We start from the raw sequence: 22,790 nt of genomic DNA, 5'->3' as shown, positions 1-22,790 counted from the left end.
TCTTAGGTTCCTGAGATTTTCATAAGTGTTGATCATGCAATTTCCCCACAATAGCCCACTAATGACTAATAAGCATTATGATGAGATTTATATGTGTTGACTTAACAAGGCAGAGATACTTAATGAACATGGACAGCAAGGAGAGATGACACTTGTTAGAATACCTGATAGATCTAAAACAGGTAGCTATCCTTCATGTTGTCATTTCAGAATCCCTTGATTGTAATCTTGGTTTATGTTATTTCATAGTCCCTGAAGCACAGAGTACTGTTGCCATGGTTATGTTGGCACAGCATGAACAATTCTTATGCTGTGAGCCATCAACAGAAATTACTGATATGTCTTGACAAGGAAGCAAACAAAAAATACTGTAAAAAATGTTTGGGTTTATAGTTTTTGTTGGTGTTTAGAACTCTGTCAATCCCTTAATTGAGACATCTTAGCCACACAGACAATGGGCCTGGCACACCAGAGGAGTAGCAGGCTATAGCACAGAGATATGAATAAGCATAAAGAAATCAATATTAGCACTGAAACTTTCTTGGAACTTTACTCTGTCTACAGCACTTTTTACAAGGACTAAAGAAGCTTAAATCTCACAGTAATTTATAGGCTGAACACTGCTGGTCTGAATCTTGTTCATCACTTAAGATCCTCTTTCTCTAAAATAGTTTAACAACAATTTTTAGCTCAGAGGTTTTAGCAAGGATGGAAGTGACAGAACATTAACCTACTGGAAAAAGACCTGTGAAAGTTCAGCCCTGTTGGAATGAGTCCAGATGGCCAACAAAGCTTTTGAGGGCTGGAGCACCTCACCTACAAAGAAAGGCTAAGAGAGTTGGGGTGGACAGCCTAAACAAGAGAAAGCTCCAGTGAGACTGTAAAGCAGCCTCTCAGTACCTACAGGAAATGTGGGGAGGGACTTCTTACAAGGGCATGTATCAATAGGATGGTTTCAGACTGAAAGAGGGTAGATTTAGATTAGCGATGAGCAAGAAATTCTTTAGTGTGTGGGTGGTGAGACATTGGAACAGGTTGCCCAGGGAAGTTGTGGATGACCTCTCCCTGGAAGTGCTCAAGGCCAGGTGGATGAGGCTTTGAGCAACCTGGTCTTGTGGGAGATGTCCCCAAGATGCAAAGAGCACTAAGTACCTGAGAATTTGTCTGCTACAGTGTTAATTGGGGTTTTTTGCAGTCTTAGATTTTTTTTCCACTGGAGAGTGTTGTGGATTGACCTTGACTGGATGCCAGATGCCCACTGAGTCACATATTAGCTGGTCAGGGAAAGAAAAATATGATGAAAGGCATGTGGATCAAGATGGGGACAGTGATAGATTACTCACCAGTTACTGTCATGGGCAAAGCAGACATGACTCAGGGAAATTAATGTAATGTATTGCCAACCAAATGAGAGTAGGGTGATGAGAAATAAAACCAACCTTCCCTTAAAAACACCTTCTCTCCACCCCTCCATTGTTCCTGGGCTCAACTTTACTCCTGAATTCTCTGCATCCTTCCCTCCAAAGGATACAGGGGAATGGGGAACAGGGGTTTCAGTCAGTTCATCACACATTGTCTCAGGTACTTCTTCCTCCTCTCTTTCCCTGTTCCAGTGTTGGGTCCCACCACAGGAGCCAGTCCTCCATGAGCTTCTGACACTTGGGTCTTTCCCATGGGGTGTATGTAGGTCTTTGACAGTCCAGCATGGGTCCAGCAACAGGTCTTGGCTTGGCCTTGGGTCTGGCTGGCCTTGGCTTTGTCAGAGGTAGGGGAAGTTGTTAGCAGCTTCTCACAGTAGCCACCTGTTCAGCTTCTCTGCTACCAAAACATTGCCATACAAACCCTAATATAGAGAGCCAGTACCTTCTCCAACATCTTAGTTCTGTCTTCTGTTCTTGTTCAGAATTTGAATTAACATAAAATGGGAAATTGCCAAAATTAAGGTTACAGCTATCTATCTGGAGTTTTCAGTTAATAAAAAAAAAGATATAGTTTAGTTTGTGCATAGCTAACATATGATGACTAAATCTAGTCAGAAATAATTCACAGTTGTTAGTAAAATAAATCTTAAAATAATGGAGGGATGAGAGCAAATGTTGAGGTCATATTAATTTACAGTGTGAAATTTCTTTTATGATGTATTAAGTCAATAAGTCAGAGAATTTAAATTTCAGCTTATTGGACTTTCTGTACGTAAAAGTTTAATTGTTTATTTTTTCCTTGTTTTCAGTTTGGTTCAGTAAAATTTTGGTTCAGTTTGGTAAAATTTTACCCATTATCAGCTTTTTTTATGTAAAGTTACCTTGTGTGCTTCTACAACTAGAAGACTTCACATGAAATGAACAATAAATACAGTGCTCTACCACAGAGGAAATGAACAGGAAATAGGCCTTCTATTTAAAATCTGAAATTTTAAACCATTAGTTGATAACATTGGCTGAAAATGTGAGGGGACAAATCTAGACTGTATTTTCACTATTCACTGTTGTCTTTGTAATGGAAGATTAAATCACTAAGTATATCGTACTATTTTATTTTCATTGTACAAATTAACAAAGTTATTTGGCTTCTAAGTATTTCTTCTGCAGGAATAATTAACTGTACCCACAAAATAAATACAAATCCTAATGTCTGGAAGAACCTAGGTCATAATATTGACTGATGAAGAGCAATGACATTTTTGAGATTTTTAAATTGAGACAGTTTTAATTTAGAATGAGATTTTGCAAAATAATTTTTATGAAAGTATTCCTGATGACTAAATTGCAAATACTGAAAGTGGGAATGTGAGGCTCAAATACACTCTGCCTGAGTGAGAGCAGTATTTTCCATCTCAAATCCAATTACTGTCAATGTTTGTTCTCCGTAAGGTGTGTTACTCTATTACGTGACAGTTGTGCATATAGGGTTTCCCTTCTATCTTCTCCACAGTCTAAGCTAAAAACCTATACTAAATCCTGTAGTAATTGAAATATTTTCACAAAAGAATGCATCTAGCTAAACTAAAATGTTGGTAACAATGCTGCCTAGACTGCCTGCTTTTCCTTCTTAAGATAGGAGATAAAGAATTTATCCTTAAAGGTGAAATTATTTCTCTACTCAACACAAATAAAAATTTTTAAAATTTATTCTTCAGGAGTGTATAAAAGCCAGGAGGCACGGCTAATGCTCCACATATATCTCATTAGAGCACCCTCCCATGCATCTGCGAGCAAATTGAAAGAGGAAAAATGGGCTATGGATGGTTTTGTGAGTATATTTTTGTTAAAAAAAAAGCAAGTAAGATTTGTTTGTTTGAAATTATGCAGGTGCTCTACACCCAATAAACTCTGAGACATATCAAATGGAATCTTTTGTTAAATGAAATGCAAATTTTATTGTAAGATGTAGAAGACAAGTCTTATGGAAAATTTGAATTGTGAAGTATTGTCTTTTGAATTTATTTTTATTTCCTAGAAAAGAAAGAGAATGTTTTTAATGGGGATTAACAGCTACCAGTCCAGCATATTGGGATATCTCTCTTCTAAATAGGTACTTGTAACAAAGGTTTCCCTATTTAATTCAGAGCATTTTTTTTTACAGGTTTCTGCTGAACCTGATGGAGCAACATATGTTTTTCAAGGATTTATCCAGGGTAAAGATTATGGACAATTTGGACTTCAAAGATTAGGTATTTGGAAAATTCTAAAGTTTTACCAGTTCATTGTTTCATGTTCTATTTTAGTAAGTCCAGGAATATAAGAGTAGCTGCAGGATGCTGTCAGTATTGACATTTAATGAAATAATATTGAGATATTTATATCTTTAAAATCTCATTCAAGTAGTATTTAGAAAGTGTGCTTTGTCAGAAGTTGTAAGGAGTTATAAATGCTTTGCAATGTACTGCTTAGTATAGCTAAACACTTACAATGTTTTGAGCAATGTTTTTCTATGAATATGTGTAAAATGGATTTAGTTTCACATCTTCATAGCTATTTAGAAAGCCCATATTATAGAATGCTCTGTTAGGCTGATCTCTTACTCATGGTGTTGAAACAGTTCACCTAAACATTTGCTAGAAGAGTGAAACTGCTAAATATTTGCAAGTAATTCTTTATTTTTCTCTTAAGAAGAACAAAGTCTTATTTGATAAACATTTATTTGTTTAAAATTGACTTTTTGGTTCTATACATTAATTTCTACACCAAACTAATATTCTTTATTTGTCCTTTCTTGGAGAAGACAGGTCTGGTAACAGAACTCTGGTTCTCTAATGCTTTTTAAGATAAATAACTTCACTTACTGCTACTTAAGAACTGCAATATATCTCATAGAATCATAGAATAGTTTGGATTGAAGAGGACCTTAAAGATCACCTAGTTCCAACCCCTCTGCCACAGCCAGGAAAACCTTCCACTAGATCAGATTACTCAGGACTCCATCCAACCTGGCCTTGAACACTTCTAGGGAGGGGACATCCATAACTTCCTTGGGCAACCTCTTTCAGTGTCCATATACTGAGGAGACTTTTTATTAGTTTATATATTCTAAGAACAGAATGATTAAATTCTGTACAAGAATCTATTGTAGTTATTATAGTCAGTAATGCAGTTGTGGAGAGATTTTCAATCATTGAACCAATTTTGTTTAACACATTTAATACTTCATTATTTTATGCACACAAACACAAAAATAGTTTCTCTGGAACAAAATGTGCTTATTGACATCCCTATACAATTTTCTTCACAATATTTTATTTTTCTATATTTTGGCATATCCATTATCTGATTGCTTCTTTTTGTTTATTTGTTTGGTTGATTTTTTTTCAGTTTATTTATATATTGTCTTGTAAGATCAACAAAATCTGAAGATATTATGACCTGTGCAGTTTTCAAAAGGTCTGGTTCAAAATTTTAAAAAATAACATTGAAGCTGCATCAGTATTTCTTTCCTCACATTAAAAAGGTTTATATGTTTCTGTATGAATAATCTAGATAATATGTTACTGAACCATGCAGCAGATTGTTTTTGGTTTTTTTTTTCCACCAATACTTGGCTTTATCTCTTCAAAGTTATTCATACCTCTTTCACTCTGTGTATTAATAGTGCTGGCTAATGAAGTCCATGTGATGATCTTTCAATTTGCCTCTTTAGGTGATTTACCCTTTCCTTGAAATTATGTTTGCTTTTTATACATACAATGCTTATTAATTTCTGAAATATAAAAAAAATGATCAATAATATAATCAAACATATGTGGTTTTATCATTTTTTGTAACATGGTACATTAATGTTTATTAACATCCAAAACTTGAATCCCTTACAGAATTATGCAGCAAGATATTTACTCAACCAGAGAGAATGTATTTTTCTCCTGACATTTTGCATCCATTTATTAATCAGAATATGATACACCACACTACACTGACTTTCCAGGTGGTCCCAGCATAATGTTGCATGTATAAAGCTGAAGACATTTTGGTGACCAAATCACAGAGTTTTGCTGAATTGTGCCTAGGGTAACAGATACAAATATTGTATTTGTTTTTTCTTATTGTTCTCTGTAGGTCTTAACATGTCTGAGGGTTCAAATTCTTCCAATCAACCACATGGTACAAATAGTAGTTCAGTGGCCATTGCTATCCTTGTGCCTTTCTTTGCCCTTATATTTGCTGGTTTTGGCTTTTATCTTTATAAACAAAGGTAAGCACAAATTACATTTATAGAATGAATTCCTGTGTGATTTTTTTGTTTTATTGCTTTCTATCTTCATTAGTATAAACAAAGTTTTATGTAAAATCACAAAATGTTTTTAAAATATCTATGTAGGCAGATCCTCCTAACTTCCTACCTCATCAAGGTCTGGTACAAGATTTAGAGATCAGTTTATTTTGCCATGTTATGCTTTCATTCCTACCTGTGAAATAAATATATAACTAAATGTTATAAATTTTATGATAACAAAATGGATGCTGTAAATTATTGGCATAAAGGGAATAATATAACAAATAGACTTTCTGTGTACATGGAGTAGATTGCCTGTATTATTTTATTTCAACATGACAGAATTATGAGCCATATAATGAGTAATTTATTTTGATGCTTGCTCTGTTTATTGGTTTGCAAGTATAAGCAAACATGTCATTGAGAGATTTCATCATGGAACTCTGCCTCTGAAATTATTCATTGGTATGCAGTTACATGCCAATATCATGATTTTAAGTTCAACAGCTTTGTTCATGTTACTGAGACCAGTGTTAGTTTTTTTGGATTTAGTGTCAAGTAATCTTTTCCTATACCTTTAAATCATTATATGACTAAAGAACATTTAATCACTTTAATGACAACTCATTGACTACTAACTGTCAAAATGATTATTTACATCTGTTAGCCTGACGATAATAATTTTAATATACTCTTCAGGATAACATTGGTTTAAAACACGTACCATGATTTTTTTCAATGGTGCCATTTGGTTTTGAACTACTTTGAAGTATGAACAAAGGCTCATGTAAATTTTTTATACATTTGCCAATAATTACATGTTTACAGGTTTTTGTTCTACCCTAATGATTTATCATCTTATCATCCAAGTGGAAATACCTACCTCTGCTCAGGTTGTTAATTAGTTTTTGAGTGAGCATCATTTTAAATGAATCATTAATCCCTTAAACTTTGCTGAAGAGTGTACTAATTCTTAGCAGAGATACTGTAAAGAAACGAGCTGGTATATTCAGATTGCCTTACTGGAATTGGGAGCTAAATTTTGTTCATATTCTTAGACCACATCAAGTCAGTGATGCAAACTGCAGTTACAGATAATCTGTCTTTCTTCTACAGGACTGCACCTAAAACACAGTATACAGGATGCTCTGTACATGAAAATAATAATGGACAAGCTGCTTTTGAAAACCCCATGTATGACACAAATGCAAAGTCTGTGGAAGGGAAAGCGGTACGATTTGACCCCAACTTGAACACTGTTTGCACAATGGTATAGTGTGGTAATGATATATCTTCAGCATCTGGAAATTGACACACAACACAGTGCACACACAGTTCACTGAATAAAAAAAAAATCTAAAAATTGAAAAAAAAAAAAAGTAAAGCACACTTTTCAGGATATTCTGGGTCACCTTTTCCTGAGGATGATAGAAAAGAATGGGTTGTGGTTATTTTGTTTTGATTTTGTTATTCATAAACTGGATCTGAATTCTTCTTCGTGTATACCACGGAGGGTTTTAAAAAAACTTGCTGCACTCCATGAGTGCTATTCACAGTTTATTTGCTTTTTTAAAAAAGGAGGTTATTCTAAAACATAAAACATATTTGCATATATTGGAGGAGCATCCACTATCAGTATTTCTGTGCTTTATAAAAACTATAATAGAGGGACTGGGTTTAAAAAAATGATATAGGTAGAAAATAAGAGCTATACTTACAGGAGACAATAGGTCACTGACATCTCTTTAACAGTTGTATGCAACATCTCATGAGTTTGTACCTTTTTTTTTCATTTATTCAGCCGATTTACTGTTTTATTTTTTTCAGAACAGGTAATTTTTTAAGTCCAGGATGTATTAATTAGAAATCAGCAAGTACAATGTACTCTATTTACATCACAGAAGAAAAATTAAAATGTTGTGTTCTTATTTAATGAATTGCCTTTCCCTCTTCAAATTTTCCATGTCCTAAGCCAAGCTCCTTTTCTGTTTCCATTAGTAGTACCCTCAGTTGATAATGTGACTACACTTCTTTTGTCAATCATTCAACTAGACAAATTTCACAATCAAGAAATCAGTATGAATTGAGATTTGTCATGTGTTTTTTACTGTTGAAGATAATTCGAAGTGACCATCTTAGATTTTTTTCAAGTATGAAAGCATAATTTAATATTTCCAATTTAAAAGTGCAGCTTACAGTAACATTAGTAATCACAATCAAATATCAAAAATTTAAGAGTCCAGTTTTCAATCTATGCTATTTAAATCTAGACCATATCCCATCAGTTTATTCCTTCAGCTTTTTGTCAAAATGCATGCACAAAACACAATGAAATCCCATTGAAGTTGGTGCATTCCAACAGACTTCATTGATCTTTGGATCAGGTCTTCAAGGCAAGAGGAAGATATAATTCGGAAATTCTGGGTTTTCACATCTATTTTGTCTATATATTACATACTTTATGGTAACAAATCCTTACATTTAATTATTAAAAACCGAATATATTACCACAGTGCAATGAAAACAAACAAAATATTTAAATATATATATATGAAGCCATGATTTTATTAGGGACAATCCATTTATTTTAGGGACAATTCAGATTCCACAGTCTTCAGATACAAGTTTTAGACATTCCAGAATCACTTCTAAGGAAATGTAATTTTTGTTTTTTCAGTTGTTTCATACCAGAATTATTCAGTGGCAACTCAGTAATTTAATTGATGTAGGTCATCGTCTTCCATTCATAGCATGACTCACAAATGCTGTGTGTTTGCCAGTGTGAATTATTTGTTATTGTCCCTTTCAGACATTAATACTTCTGTGAAAATCTAAAGTTTTTATTACCGTAATAGAGAGTGCCTACCAAAAATCATTGTACCCAGGGTTGCTGCTTGGATTTCTATGATGTTTGATGAATTTCTTATAAACCATTTTACAACACTTTCTTTTGAATATTCATACAACTCTGTCAAACTGTATTCTACTAAAAGGATGCTGTTTTATATTTTATACCATTGGTTGTTATTTATTCTTGTTTATTCAAATGACTGCAATAACTATGATTCATTCATTAATGTTAAGGTTAATACATTTGAGATCGTTTAAAATGTTTCTTCTGCAACTGGCTACTCCTCTTATATTAATGCATACACTTTTGTAAAGAAGTATATTTTTATGAAAAAGGATTTGTAAAAGTATGATGTAAATTTTCAGTGCAATGTAAACAAAATAAAAATGGACAATTGCTTTTTTAAACCGTTTCTTCATTTTTCATTGGAAAATGAGCTTTTAAACTCATCACAGTTGTGAAGATGAGAAATTAACCAAATCAGTAACTCAAACTTGGCGTTTTTATGGGTCTGAAAATCTTATTTTTTTCTGAATCTTTGCAAGAATTTTAGGTGTAGTAGCAAGACTTACTACTTTCAACTACTTACTACTATCACTTTCACAAATAAGCAGTGAGCACCATGGGTAAAATTGCTTATTTACTAAAATGAATTTTCTGTTGGACTTGAAGCAGATTTCATCAATGACCTGGACAAGTGGATAGAGTGTATCCTCAGTGAGTTTGGTGATTATGCAAAGCTGGGAGGGGTGGCTGACAGTCCCAAGGGTAGTGCTGCCATCTAGCATGGCAGGGGTAGGTTGGAGAGCTGGACAGAGAAGAACCTAATGAAGTTCGCCAAGAGCAAATGTAGGCTCCTGCACCTGGAGAGGAAGCCCAGAAGCACAAGTATAGGCTAGGGGTGGACCTGCTGGAAATCAGTGCTGAGGAGAAAGATATGGGAGTACTGATAGATAGTAAATAATTCATGAGCCAGCAGTGTGCCCTTGTTGCCAGGAAACCCAATGGAATCCTGGGCTGCATAAAGAAGAGTGGCCAGTAGGTCCCGGGAGGTCATTTTCTCCTACTCTGCCCTGGTGAGGTCACAGCTGGAATACTGCATCCAGTTCTGGGCTCCCCAGCTCAACAGAGACAGGGAACTATGGGAGAGAGTTCAGCAGAAGACAACAAAGATGACTGGGGGCTTGGAACATCTCAGGAGGAAAGAGAACTGAGATTCCAGCCTGGAGAGGAGAAGGCCTGAGTTAATTCTTATCAGTTTATAAGTATGTAAAGGGTGGATGGAGGGAAGATGGAGCCAGATTCTTCTCAGTAGTTCCCAGTGACAGGACAAGGTACAACAGTGCAATGGGGACAAGCTGAAACATAGGAAGTTCCATCAGAACAGAAGAAAAAATTTCTTTACTCTGAGGGTGACAAGACACCGGAGCAGCCTGCCCAGCGGCGTTGTGGAGTCTCTGGAGATAGTTGAAACCCTCCTGGATGCAGTACTGTATGATGTGATCCATGTGATCCTGCTTTAGAGGGAGAGTTGGACTAGATGGTCTTTAGAGGTACCAGTTCTGGTAATTCTGTGAATTTGTGAGGGGGGGAAAAAAAGGGCTCTATTTCTCAAGCCAGTGAAAAGCACAAAGAAACCTCCTTTTTTTACTTTAAATTAAAAAAAAAAAACAAAAACATGAGAAAATCTTAGTGTTCCTCAAGTCTGTGGACAGCCTTCTACTTTGCACATTATTGTTGCTATTTTTCTGCAGAAATGTGCCGGATTTACATGTTAACAGGGAGTACCAGTATTTTTTATCATTAAAAAAACCCAGTGTTGTCTTTTAGCAACATTGAACTTCAGAGGAGGAATTATTTTAATATACATTTGAAACTGTCTTTTGACTACCTCATTTACTTTCAAGCCTGGATGACAAACCCTGATCTGAAATGCTAATAGGATAAGTTGTGGGGAAAAAAAAAAAAAAAAGTCTTAATATTCTTTTGTTAACTTGGTGCCCTGTGTAACTTGTCAAATGCATTGGAAAGAGAAGCAGAAAGTCACTTTAAAAATTATACTGTATTCTGCACTAATGATTTTCAAGGGGGTTCTAGAGCAAATAGGTTAATTCTGAAAAGAAAAAAAAAATCCTATTTTACACTGTCTAATCTTTTATATGCAACCTAGAATCTGAAGTTCTTCCTTTTGGGGTATATGCATTATATGTTTTAGCATGTAAAAGTAAATAAAACTTACACAGAACTTGTTCAACAATTCTATTAATACTCCAAGCTAGTGTACAGCTTACAATTTTCAAGAATTGTACTGACTTGGTTGTAACAGGGAGTCACCTATTCATAGTAAATTAGGGATTTTTTTGTTAGGTTAGACTTGTTTGTGGGGAGGTTATTTTGCTTTGGTTTTGTGGGGGTTTCTTTCCTTCTTTTTTACTGTAGTTCCTGAGTTGTTTGACTCATAAATTGTTCACGAACTGTTTAAATTTCTGCTAGCAGAGTGTTTGGTTAGACCAGTCTTACTGTTTCTTGTTGTTCTCAGGAATATAGTCAAAATTAATAGGACTTTTTGTGCTTCAAGCACTTTGGCTATGTTATTCAAGCAAGCACACTACACAGAGAAAATGTGCAGGAATACAAAGATTGTTATGCAGCTCTGTGGGTTCTTTGAAGATTAAGGCTGGTTCTGCAGTACTACAGAATGAGGTTTAAAACTTTAAGTTTCTATAACCAACAGCCACTAAAAATGCATGAACCTCTTAATTTCTAAATTATATGCATGTCAAGAGTCAGCTGGTACACTTCATATTATTAAAGTCATACTACAATGTGGTTGATTATTGGAATCCAGAAACAACATGATACCCCCAAGACTTATCAAAGTTACATTTATAGTAGAGCTACTCAAAATTACTAAATCATCATAAAATAGAGCTAAAAATATCTGATTTTACTTCTACTTTGGACAAGAGCTATATGACTATAGCCAAGTCATTAAGCCTGTAATTTAGGTAAAAGACAGCTTTTCTTTAACAGGCCCAAAATGCCTATGTCTCAACCCTTTAGTACAGTTGGCTGGTTTATTATGAAGTATTCATCATTTTTTCCAACATTAGCAAAATACAGGGAATTTTGAATCTTAAATATTGCTGCACAAAGGCATCAGATGATCTGTATCCCTGTAAGAAGATCCAATTGTAGATCCCCAACTACCACCTGACTACTACAATATCTCAGTAAAGCATAGGTCTCTTGTGCAAGAATATACCAAGTGTTTATCATGTACACATCTGCCCATGATCTTTCTATAAAAGATTATCTGTTCCACAGTGAGAAAGTCAGTATGTGTTGCAGCATGTGTCCTCACAGAATGACCAGAGTTGGAGAAAAATATGGCTTGTATAATTTTTTATATTATAGCCTCACAAGCTTTGTTAGATTAATTTGTGGAAGAATTTTCTGATTTCAAATGGTCAGTAGGGATTCAATGAGGCATATGAAGTGTCTGTGATTTCAGGAGGACCACTCAAGCAATGGCAAACTCAGCAAGCAAGTTCCAGAGCTCCTCACAGACACATGTTATTAGTAGTCTTACTGTCTTGACTACAGAAAATCTACTTAACATTTCTCAAACCCCAAAATTCTTTTTTTTTTTTTTTTCCCTGTGATTTCATTTTTATTCAGTCACCAAAATTTCTATCAAGCCAACTGGGCTGATCTCCTAGTAAAGTTGTAAGTTAATAAAATCTGTATTACTGATTAACAACTACCTCTTTCCCTCCTTTTATATCTTTATATATGAAATAATAAACTTACAGTAAAGTGTATTCACATGAGAGAAGCATAATGTGTACAATGAGTAATAGCTCAGGCAAATAATTTTGCATAAAATTTTATAGTGTCAAGCAGGACCAATATTATATGAACATTTGTTTATATAAAAGTATTGCAATGAAGCAGTTGCCTTCACAATTTATCCTATTGATGCTGAAACTATGGCAATATGATTTACTGACTTGCTCAATCAGAAGTAAATATATTAGGAATTCTGAAAGGAAGGTCCCATCATTTTGAGAGAAATTATGAATCCTGAAGACACCTATCATTATCTAGCAATTAATCAAGTATCCAGTGAGCACATTTCAATGCTCCATACCTTGCTGTATACAAAGTAATGCTAAATTAGGCTGATTATGTCAAAATACCTCTCTAAACTCACTCGAAAATACATTGAGAACAGATTTGCAGGAAGTGCCCTAGATAGCAAACAGCCTGAAGAGAAGGAAACTTCCATTAAAGAAGTTCCTCATCCATTTTAACGTAACATTTGAAACCACATCAGCTAGTATCCAGATTTCTATCTTTTAGCTGCATGACCACATTCCTATTAATATAGATAACATTTATCGCAGTTAACTTTGATGCCAATTACTAGTACTGATAAAAATTTCTATTCCTAGAACAAATAATGCTATATATGTAGAGATAAATTAATTATATAGATAATCTTCTTTACCAATACGTAAATAGCAGGAGGTTATAACTCTTAAGTCTTCTGTGGTGATTCTTTTTATACATTCTGCTTGGTGTTTTATCACATGCTGCGGTGATAAGATTTTAGTCAGTGAAGTGCTAGAATACAGAAACTGGGAAACAAAAAATAAAAACCTCTTCAGATTTTGAAGAATAGACTCTTCTCTGGGAGAAATATAACACAGAGATTCTGCTCCCATTTACCAAATGAAGAATTTGCAAATCAATGGGGAATCACATTTATGGTTAGCCCACTAAGAAGATGCCCAGTAGTGCAATTTTAGTAACAAATCTCTAAGTTTATTTCTTTTATTTTCACTCATGCATTCAGAAATAGGTTGATGCCTGAAAAATGTTCAGAAAACCCTAAAGGTCCATTTAAAAATGCTTAAAGGAATAACTAGATTGATGGTCTATATTAACAAGCTCTCACTGCACTTACTACTGCTATTTTTACTTTGCCTATGAATATGTCTGAGATTGCTAAAGATGAAGTAGGATCTAAACTAGATAGATGTAAGACTGATTAACGTATTTCCAATAAAGTGACTGTGACTTCTCCCTTTTATTATCTTCTTTGGATGCTGAAACTATGTCAACATGATAATAGATTGATATAACCAAATCTGGAAAAGGCTAATTGCTCAGTATCTGTTGTATCTATGATTCTAAAACAAGATGATGATGGACTTTGTCATTAGTATGAGCAAACCCAGTATATTTGGCCTGCAGGAGATAGCTTTCCTACAAATAAAGAAATTGATACTTAATACATGTTAATGAACTAAGAAGAACTGTCAGTTGCTCTTTGAGAAAGAGATTATATAACATCAGAAAAATTCAAAGCAGGCAACTGTCCTCACCACGGCCATGAGCTCCAGAGAATAATGCAAAGTGACAAAAGCAGTTAAGGATAGATAAGCAGCAAGTTAAGGCAGATGTCTTATATAATAAGACATATACTAAAATATATAATTATATAATAAGATATACATAATAAGGCATATAATATCCAGAAGATTGAGTAATATATATGCACTACATGCACAGTATATACATATGAAAATCAAGAACTGTATATGTCTATGTGCATATCTAATGTAAAATGAAACAATGGTAGTGAAATTTTCCAATTTTTTTCTTTAATAGAAAACCAAAATGTATGCAATATACTACATACCCTATATTCAGTATAAAAAATATCACCCTACTGTACAGAACAGAGTATATGCATGTAGGTTATATAATATAGTGAATATAGTATAATAAATATATAAAAATATTTAGAGAAGTGTATATATACACACATATATCCATTTACATATGTGGTTAAGTCAATTATTTCCATCAAAACATTTATTGCTTCAAATTGTAACAGCATCATAATTCCAGAAAGATGTAGATAAGTACAAAATGTGATTGCAGTAATAAAGGTATCCAATATCTGTAGTAACATGCTATATTTAGTATTAAAAGATTACAAGTGTTAAGTGTTACATGTAAATACCTCATATTCGTGGAAGAAAGTTGTAGCTGTCTGATAAAAGGGGTTTTATTTCCATGAAGAAATTTTAATATCCATTTGAAACCTCCCCTGGCACTTGAGGCCATTTCTTCTTTTCTCACTTGTAACTTGGAAGGAGAGACCAACACCCACCTCACTACAGCCTCCTTTCAGGTAGTTGCAGAGATCTGTAAGGTCTCCCCTCAGCCTTCTCTGACCTAAACATTCCAAATTCCCTCAGATGCTCCTCACAGGACTTGTTTTCCAGACCCTTCACCAGCTTGGTTGCCCTTCTCTGGACTCACTCCAGCAGCTCAATGTCTTTCTAGCAGGGAGGGGCCCAGAACTAAACACTGAACTTGAGGTACAGCCTCATCAGTTCCAATTGCAAATGGACAATCACTTCCTAATCCTGCTGACCACACTATTCCTGATACAAGTCAGGATGCTGTTGGTCTTTTTGGCCACCTGGACACACTGCTGTCCCATATTCAGCTGGCTGGTAACCAACACCCCGAGGTCCTTTTCCGCTGGACAGTTTCCAGTCACTCCTCCCCAAGCCTGTAGCATTGCCTGGGGTTGTTGTGACCAAAGTGCAAGACCTGGAACTTAGCCTCATTGCACCTCATATGATTGGCCTTGTCCCATCAATTGAACTTGTTCAGATCCCTCTGAAGAGCCTCCCTATCCTCAAGGAGATCCAACACCCACTCAAGTTAGTGTCATTTGCAAATTTGCTGAGGAAGCACTCAGTCCTCTCATCAAATCATCGATAGAGATATTGAAAAAGAAGGGCCCCAAAACTGATCCCTAGGGGACAACACCTACTTTTTATCACTGACATATCCACAGAATCTTTTTTGTTGCCCTTGATGTCCATGGCCAGCTTTAATACTATTGGGGCTGTAGCTTTCCTAACCTGATCTCTGTCTGCTTGGATAATTCCTCTGTATTCCTCCCAGGCTATCCTTGCTTCTGCCCTCTGTAGACTTTTCATTTACACCTAAGAATGTCCAGAAGATGATCCATGCAGGTGTCCTGGCATTCTTGCCTGCCTTCCTCTTTGCTGGGACACACTGTTTGTTGGCTTAGAAGAGGTGATCCTTGAATATTGACCAACTTTCTCGGGCACCTTTTTTCTCCAGTGCTTTATCCCATGGTATCCTAGCAAGCACAGTCTCCTGAAGTCCAGAGTAACAAGATAGCTGCACACCCTCCTTGCTGCCCCATGCATCTTGAACTCCACCACCATTTCATGATCACTGCAGCCAGGGCTGCCCTTGATCTTCATGTTACCCACCAGCCCCTCCATGTTAGTGAGAATAATGTCCAGCATGACACTTCTCCTCATAGGCTCTTCTATCATTAGGAGAAGGAAATTATCATCAAAGCATTCCAGGAACCTCCTGAATTGCTTATGCCTTACATATAATGCAGTTTTATGAGTTATTAACTGCATTTCATAGTCTTTTTGTCACTGACTGCTTGAGTACTACTTTGTGGAACTTCCAGTACCAAGTATAACTTACAGTTTTCCATAATATTATCTGAAATTTTATTATTTTGTTAATAAATTTCAGAGGATACTTCAACTTCCTTACAAAATGTGCAAATTGCATTAGGGCAATTTGATTTGGTAAGGATTATCTTGTCAGTGTTATAGTTAATGGAATATAAGTTGCATAGTTTGTTTATCAATTGTTAAAATCAGTGTGATGTTAACTGACAATAAATAGTGTTAGCGTGTGCAAGGAACAATTAAAATTTATTTTGGAGTGGGCATGGGAATACCCTATAGAGAGTCCCTCTTTCCTCATCCTCAGTCTATGTCTCTAAATTTCATCAGGGTTTGATTCCTCTGAATTTCCCATTTTTTTATCCCAACTTATCACAAGTAAAAATACTTTTAAATAAAATAAAAAAAATTATCTATTTTTTAAGCCTAGCAAAATTAAAACTTTTATTCTTATGTCATCTAGGCATTTTTCAGTTTATTTAAGGTATGAAATATTCAGTCTTACAGGAACCTAAGCAAAACTAAGCAAGACAGATGCACTATAGAAATAGCTCAGGTAAAAAAAGAAAAAAACAACTCACAAAAACTCTCATGAACAACTGGTAATATTTTTTCCCATTGCTTTGTTGCTGTGACTATACTGAACTTTTCTATTGCCATTGCCAAAGTCTTTATCCTGCTATTGACTTGGCAGCATGTGAAAGCTGCATATTATGTGAAAAAAAGAACATGAGCTAGACAGTCTTAAGGAGAGAGAGGTTTCCACACATATTTATGGATTGTTTTCCTAAGTAAATAAGAGTGTTTACTTTTAGAAAAACAAAGAACTTTAAATCCTTTGAAGTTCATTAAACAAGTTGTTAGACAAACAACAAAGTTATTAAACACAATATGGCAGAGTAGAGAGCCAAATTCATTAACTGTATTGCAAGAGTTTTATCAGTTTTTCTGAAGTTCTCTCTCTCATATGAATTATTCATGTAAGGTAATGCGTTTCTACCACTAATTTGTAGTATATTAGACAATTTATGAATAAGCACTGCTGTACAGTGAAGAGATGCAAAAAAACCCTCCTCTAGTGAGTCTTACATAGGGATTATGAGAGCTAAGGGGATGAAGCAATGAATTTTTCTCATTTCCTTAAGCTGTTGACCACTGAAGGTTATTTTTCTAGTGTCAACAGATAGGCACAGGGAATGAAAAATGTGTCAATTATATTGGATGGGCCTGGAGTCTTTTAAAAGGAGGTTTTACCTCCAAAAGAAATGGGAATTTGATTAATTTTATATTTACACATTATTCATTCTGTACACGGTGTAATGCCTATCTAGGGCAGGTCTGAAACCACAAGAATGGGAGTTACTGTGAGTAGTTCGTAAAAATCAAGGGACATGTTGTCTAAGACAGGAAGTATTAGGACTCATCTGACATAGTAAAAACAGACTAAGGAAAGCGCTCTTGTCAGATTTATTTGGCACTTGTTATATGCAGGGCAACACAGTATTGAACATTTTTCATGTCACTGCAGGCTGTACATAGATTTGTTTGCTGTGGTCATCAGGAACATCAATCAAGCTTTAGTTTTCATTTTAACACTTTTAGAGCACATACGTTAGGAAAGAATGTTGAAGAAATATATCAACTGTATGATTTTTACCAGAAGTGACTACACCAAATCAAATGAGAAACAACAGGTGCAGTTAAACTGTCTCACTACTCATTTACAGGAATAAAAGAGTCAAAAAACACATTATGCAGTCGAGATGGTCTCTCACTGTTTTTCGTTTGATTTACATTGCATTTGAGATCTTTGTATCCCTTACAAAACCTGACATTTCACTAATTGCTCTTTGACTAGCAGGCTACAAATATAACAATTTAGAAAATACACAGGCAGGGTTTAGATGGCTTTTTGAGGGCTTAATTGTACTCCAGGCCAAATGCACCTCTTGGCAAATCTCACCACTGAAGAACAGCTGAAGAGTCAGCAGGTAGAAACCATGAGTCCTTGGAATCCCACAGAGGGGAAACCCCACGCATGCCTTATTTGCAATGTGGATGAAATACATCTATCAGTCCCTGCAGTTGAATCCCACTGGGCAGATGACATGGTGACAAAGGCTTTCCTGGAAAGGCCCTGTATGAATGCATGAGAGGTTGATGTGGTTTGCAGAAATTTGTATGTGTGCATTCTGTGTTGCTCCTTCTGGTGGTCACTAAGTAGTGAAATGACCAGACTAAACACAAATCAAAGAACATGTTACCTTTTGTCCAGTATTTCATTTTAAGTTTCTGTTTAATACAGGGAGAATTGCAACATTGAGAAAACAACAGACTCTGCTTCAAGAAAACCAAAAAAAAAAACCAAAAAAACCCAAACCAAAAACCCAAAGCAATTTTAATATGCATTGCTGTTGCATAGGAAAGATTAGAAGATGCATTGTAAACCATTACCACAGTTTTTCCTTCTTAGTCAGAAGTAAAAAAAAAAAAAAAAAATACAATAGAGGAATTTTAGCTGTGGAACTTTTATGAGTTTTTTGTTTGGTTTTGTTTTCAATTTTTAATCTTCCCTCAGTAACCTTTTCTGGGAAGACACATCTCATGTTTTGCTTCATATAAGTGTGACCCTGCAGGCTCTGTCAAATTTCACAACAGTATATCAGCTCTTCTTGACTTCTTACTAGGTGGGAATTGAAGAATGGTGCTAACCACCCACAGTATTGTGTAAGATTAGATGAAAAACTGTAAAGTTTGGAGAGCATAGACAGATGCTTTTTTTGGCTGTACAAAGAAAGAAGATAAATCAAACAAATTAAATGTCTGTTGCAGAAAAACATGAAGGAAAAAGTTCTGGTTGCATGAGCAAATGTCACCCCCTGGTTAACAGAACTGTAATTGCTCATGTTGATTTGGCACATTCTGCATTCTTTTTTGGCTCACATCTGAAATATGAGGAAGCTGGAGAAGACAGAGGGAAAAGCAAAGGAAGTGATTAGGTGGAGGAGGCAGAAAAATTAATGGGCTACAGGAAGACAAAGGTATAGCTCTTGAAAGAGGTTTTATTTTGAAAGAGAGCAATAATTAGTGTGATGCAACAGTTATATCTCTAAGTAATAAGAGGCTGAATTAATGCAAGTTGTACTTCCACTAAACTGAGATTCAGTTCATGATGAATAAACAATATTGTTTGTAAATGTTTGAAACAATTATACTAAAAAATACCATAAGAAAAAGATCTGCATTTTCAGGGCTACAGCTATACATAGTTTCTATCTCTGAAACATGAAACTTCACAATTTAATTCATGTCCTCATATTGAAACGGTAGCTTTAAAAAAATGTGACTAAAATAGTATGTAGAACATTTTTATGTACTCAAGGTATCAAGAAATAGCTTTTATTTCAACAAATGTATGCATTTAAAACAGACTGTTCTGTATTGTTCTAAAGATGTATCGGGGAAAATATAATTACTGACAAGCAGATGGTGGCTTTGCAAATAGTTTTACCCCCGTGCAGAAGGGTACTGAAAAAGTTACAGAATTTAAGGCACCATCAGGGAAATCTTTGCTTACTATGACTGTTAAAAGAAATATAGCATTGCAGATCAATTGCATAAGAGCATTTTGAGAGGATAAAATAATTAGAATTTTTACTGTAAAGATTTCTGAACATCTGTGAAACAGGGATAAATTTTAAAGATTTACACTGAGATAACTATGCAATATTGATAACTTTTTATTAATTATGTTAATCGGAATATAGCATGCATTCTGTATGGAAAGAATCCAACTAACTGTTTCTTCAGGGACATATCAATTTTTTATTGTTCTCAGTTCCTTATGTATTGCAATAATATTGCTGATACATTAAACAATTTTTTCTGCCACAGATAGATCTTCAAATTCCCATTCTTCCTGAAAAAAATGAACAGTTGATCAAGAAAAGTAAAGAGGGAACATTATTTTTCCATTTTTCATACAGAAATGACTGGCTGTTATTAGGAATTCTTAGAATACTAAATTAAAAGTTTATAGACTGCTTTGAGTAATTTTGTTTGGAGAATTTTAGAATGCTCAGCTACTAAAATAAATCCCTTCAGCTTTATCTCATTATTATTGTTGTTGTTGTTATTAGTACTACTATTACCATTATTATTATCACTATAATTGCTTAAACAGGTGTGGAAGTTTCTAGCCAGTTTTATGTAAATTAATGTTTAAAACTGGGTGAGAAGCTTATGTCTAGTGACTTTAGATGGAACAAGAAAAAGCGATTTTGCGATGTGCTCAAGCTTCATCTTGTTTAAACAAAAGGCTTACTGAGTGTAAAAGTAGTAAAGGTGATAAAATCTTAATATATGACAAAGACATATACTTCCTTAAGTAGTATTGTTGTCCATAAATAGCCTCAGTATGATCTGTTCAGTGAATGAATTTATTAGTATGACAGGGCATCGAAACAGTATGTCTGAAATGTTTTCCAAGATGTCACTATTAAACTAACAGAACTATTTTTCTTCAATAACAAAATGATTCAGCGTATTTCGTAGCAGACTAATATGCTTCTCTAGGTATACCAACTAGTGTATGTTTTATTAGAAAACATTCTTTGAATGTTTTAACAAACAAATTAAAAGGAAAACATTTTACCTTTCAGCAAAATGGCCATTTATTTTTCCTTGTCTTACTTTGTCTAGTAATATGCAATGCCTTGGAAGCACTATTCTCTGCTCACACATATTGAATGAATCAACTAATAATAGCTCTATTACTGAAGACCTGACTTGTGTTTCACATGGGTTTAGGAATGACAGATTAGACTGTATTTGTTCATCCTTCTGCGATGTACATTTGATCCATGATTCAGAGCATACTGCTAACCTGGACATACAAAACTTTAAGCTAAATAATATATTAACAACAAAATAAAGCATACTACTGAAAGAATTTAGCATTTAGCAAATTAGCTAATTACGCTGGGAAAAAAAATGATCCAAATAAGTGAAATGAGGAAAAACAACAGCAAAAAAACCTACAGATGGAAGTTTCAAAAACATTTAGGTAAAGTGTATCCAATTTTTACAATAAAAGATAAATGCTCACATAATTTTCCCTGACAATAGGATCACAGTCATTTTGGAAAGAACTTATAGTGTTATGTAAGTAAATGAAATGAAGCGTTTTTTAACGCCAAGATTCTCATCAGCTTTCGGAGAGGGCTAATGAGGATTTAACTTAAAGACTCTATAGATTATATTATGATAAATAGCAACCACAAGAACTGCAATGCAACTGAATTCAACACAATCTCAAAAAGGTCTAAAAATTCTTTATTTAGTCTTCTAATTTTTTTAATTTGTATAGCTCAAATTACCTTTTGATTAACCTTTTTCATGAAATATTTGTAGAACCAAGATTTTTCACCCTATGCTAGATTTTGTCAAAGGTCCAAAAGTTCCTGATAAATTTCTGATAAGAGTCTGATATTTCTCAGGGTGTCACTATTTTTCTACATGCTGCCAAACTGACTTTCCATTACTTAATATTTATTTTATATGTAGGAGAACTTGATTCTGATTATAAATACTTCTTAATTAAAATAAGTGTAAGTGTCTTGACTTCAGGTAAATTATTTAAGTGGGGATCTATACTGCTGTGTGGAAGAGGTGACCTTGTCCCTAAAAATAATCAGACAGCTTAAGTCATCATTGATGTACACAGAAAAGTGCAGGGCAGTGAAAGTTTCCATTAAGAATATTACTTTGGAGTTTGATTTTTCTACTTCATTACATTTTCAAGATCTCCTGTAAGATTCTGATTACAGAAGGGAAGATAAACACTGTATCCATTAATGAAAGCAATAAAATCCTTCAGATATTTACATTATGCTGATATTCTTTAAGTATCAGACATCATTTAAATGTCTGGACATAAATGGAATAAAATCCTTTTCTAATAGGAACACATAACTGGGAAATTCCACAAACATATTTTATTATTTACCAAATTCTTTAAGAAAGTATACTAAAATCACAGACTTACAAGAGAAAAAGAAGAACTTGTCATGATTATTGTAAATCCATATACATTGCATTTCTGTCAATATGAAAAAAAATCATAAGGTAGCATTTTATTACAGTCTTGTGTGACTGAGATATTAACAGTTTGGAAAGAGTAAATTCTCTGCTGCCAACTGCCCAGCAGCCGCCTCTCCACTGCCAGCTCTCTGGTGGATATTTCTATGCAGCCAACACCCCACTGGGACAACTGTGCACGGATTGTCAGGTGATGCTCATTCAGCAGTGGAAGCAGAACCTTGGGACCAGCAACTCTGCTCACCAGCAACTCAACCAGGGCAACTCTGTGCCCTGATTTCTGCAAGGAAACTCTGCATAGATAGGGAAGTTGAAGTCTGAGTCACAGTATTTGTAACACATGCTGGACAATCTCATGCTTTCATTGTGTTCAGCCAACAGAGGTGTCCACCTTGCTCTGCAACTCTTTTCAGTTATCACAAATACATAAAAGCAATTCAGTCTAACATGACAACTGAAAAATTCCCAAAGATATTAGGTCAACTCAGTCAAATATATTGTGAACAACTTGTTTGTGGTCAGAGTTCTGAACAGCACTTTTAAACACTGTGTTTTAATAGTTTTTTAATTGCATTTGCTCAACATCG

At 34.7% G+C, this 22,790-nt stretch overlaps 1 protein-coding gene across 1 annotated transcript in view; it reads left to right on the top strand.

Annotated features, from left to right (window-relative positions):
* The window catches only part of CSMD3 (CUB and Sushi multiple domains 3), a 552,597-nt gene extending 545,496 nt beyond the window's left edge, over positions 1-7,101 (top strand). The window contains 4 exon segments of the mRNA XM_030444571.1: positions 3,137-3,249; positions 3,583-3,670; positions 5,547-5,682; positions 6,820-7,101. Of these exon segments, the coding sequence (XP_030300431.1) occupies positions 3,137-3,249; positions 3,583-3,670; positions 5,547-5,682; positions 6,820-6,979 (497 nt within the window). The 3' untranslated portion in view covers positions 6,980-7,101.
* The last annotated feature ends 15,689 nt before the right edge of the window (positions 7,102-22,790 follow it).

The sequence above is a fragment of the Calypte anna genome, chromosome 2 (assembly GCF_003957555.1).
Source record: "Calypte anna isolate BGI_N300 chromosome 2, bCalAnn1_v1.p, whole genome shotgun sequence".
Lineage (NCBI taxonomy): Eukaryota > Metazoa > Chordata > Aves > Apodiformes > Trochilidae > Calypte > Calypte anna.
The sequence above is the reverse complement of the archived record's forward strand: the minus strand, read 5'-3'. Positions and strand labels throughout refer to the sequence as shown.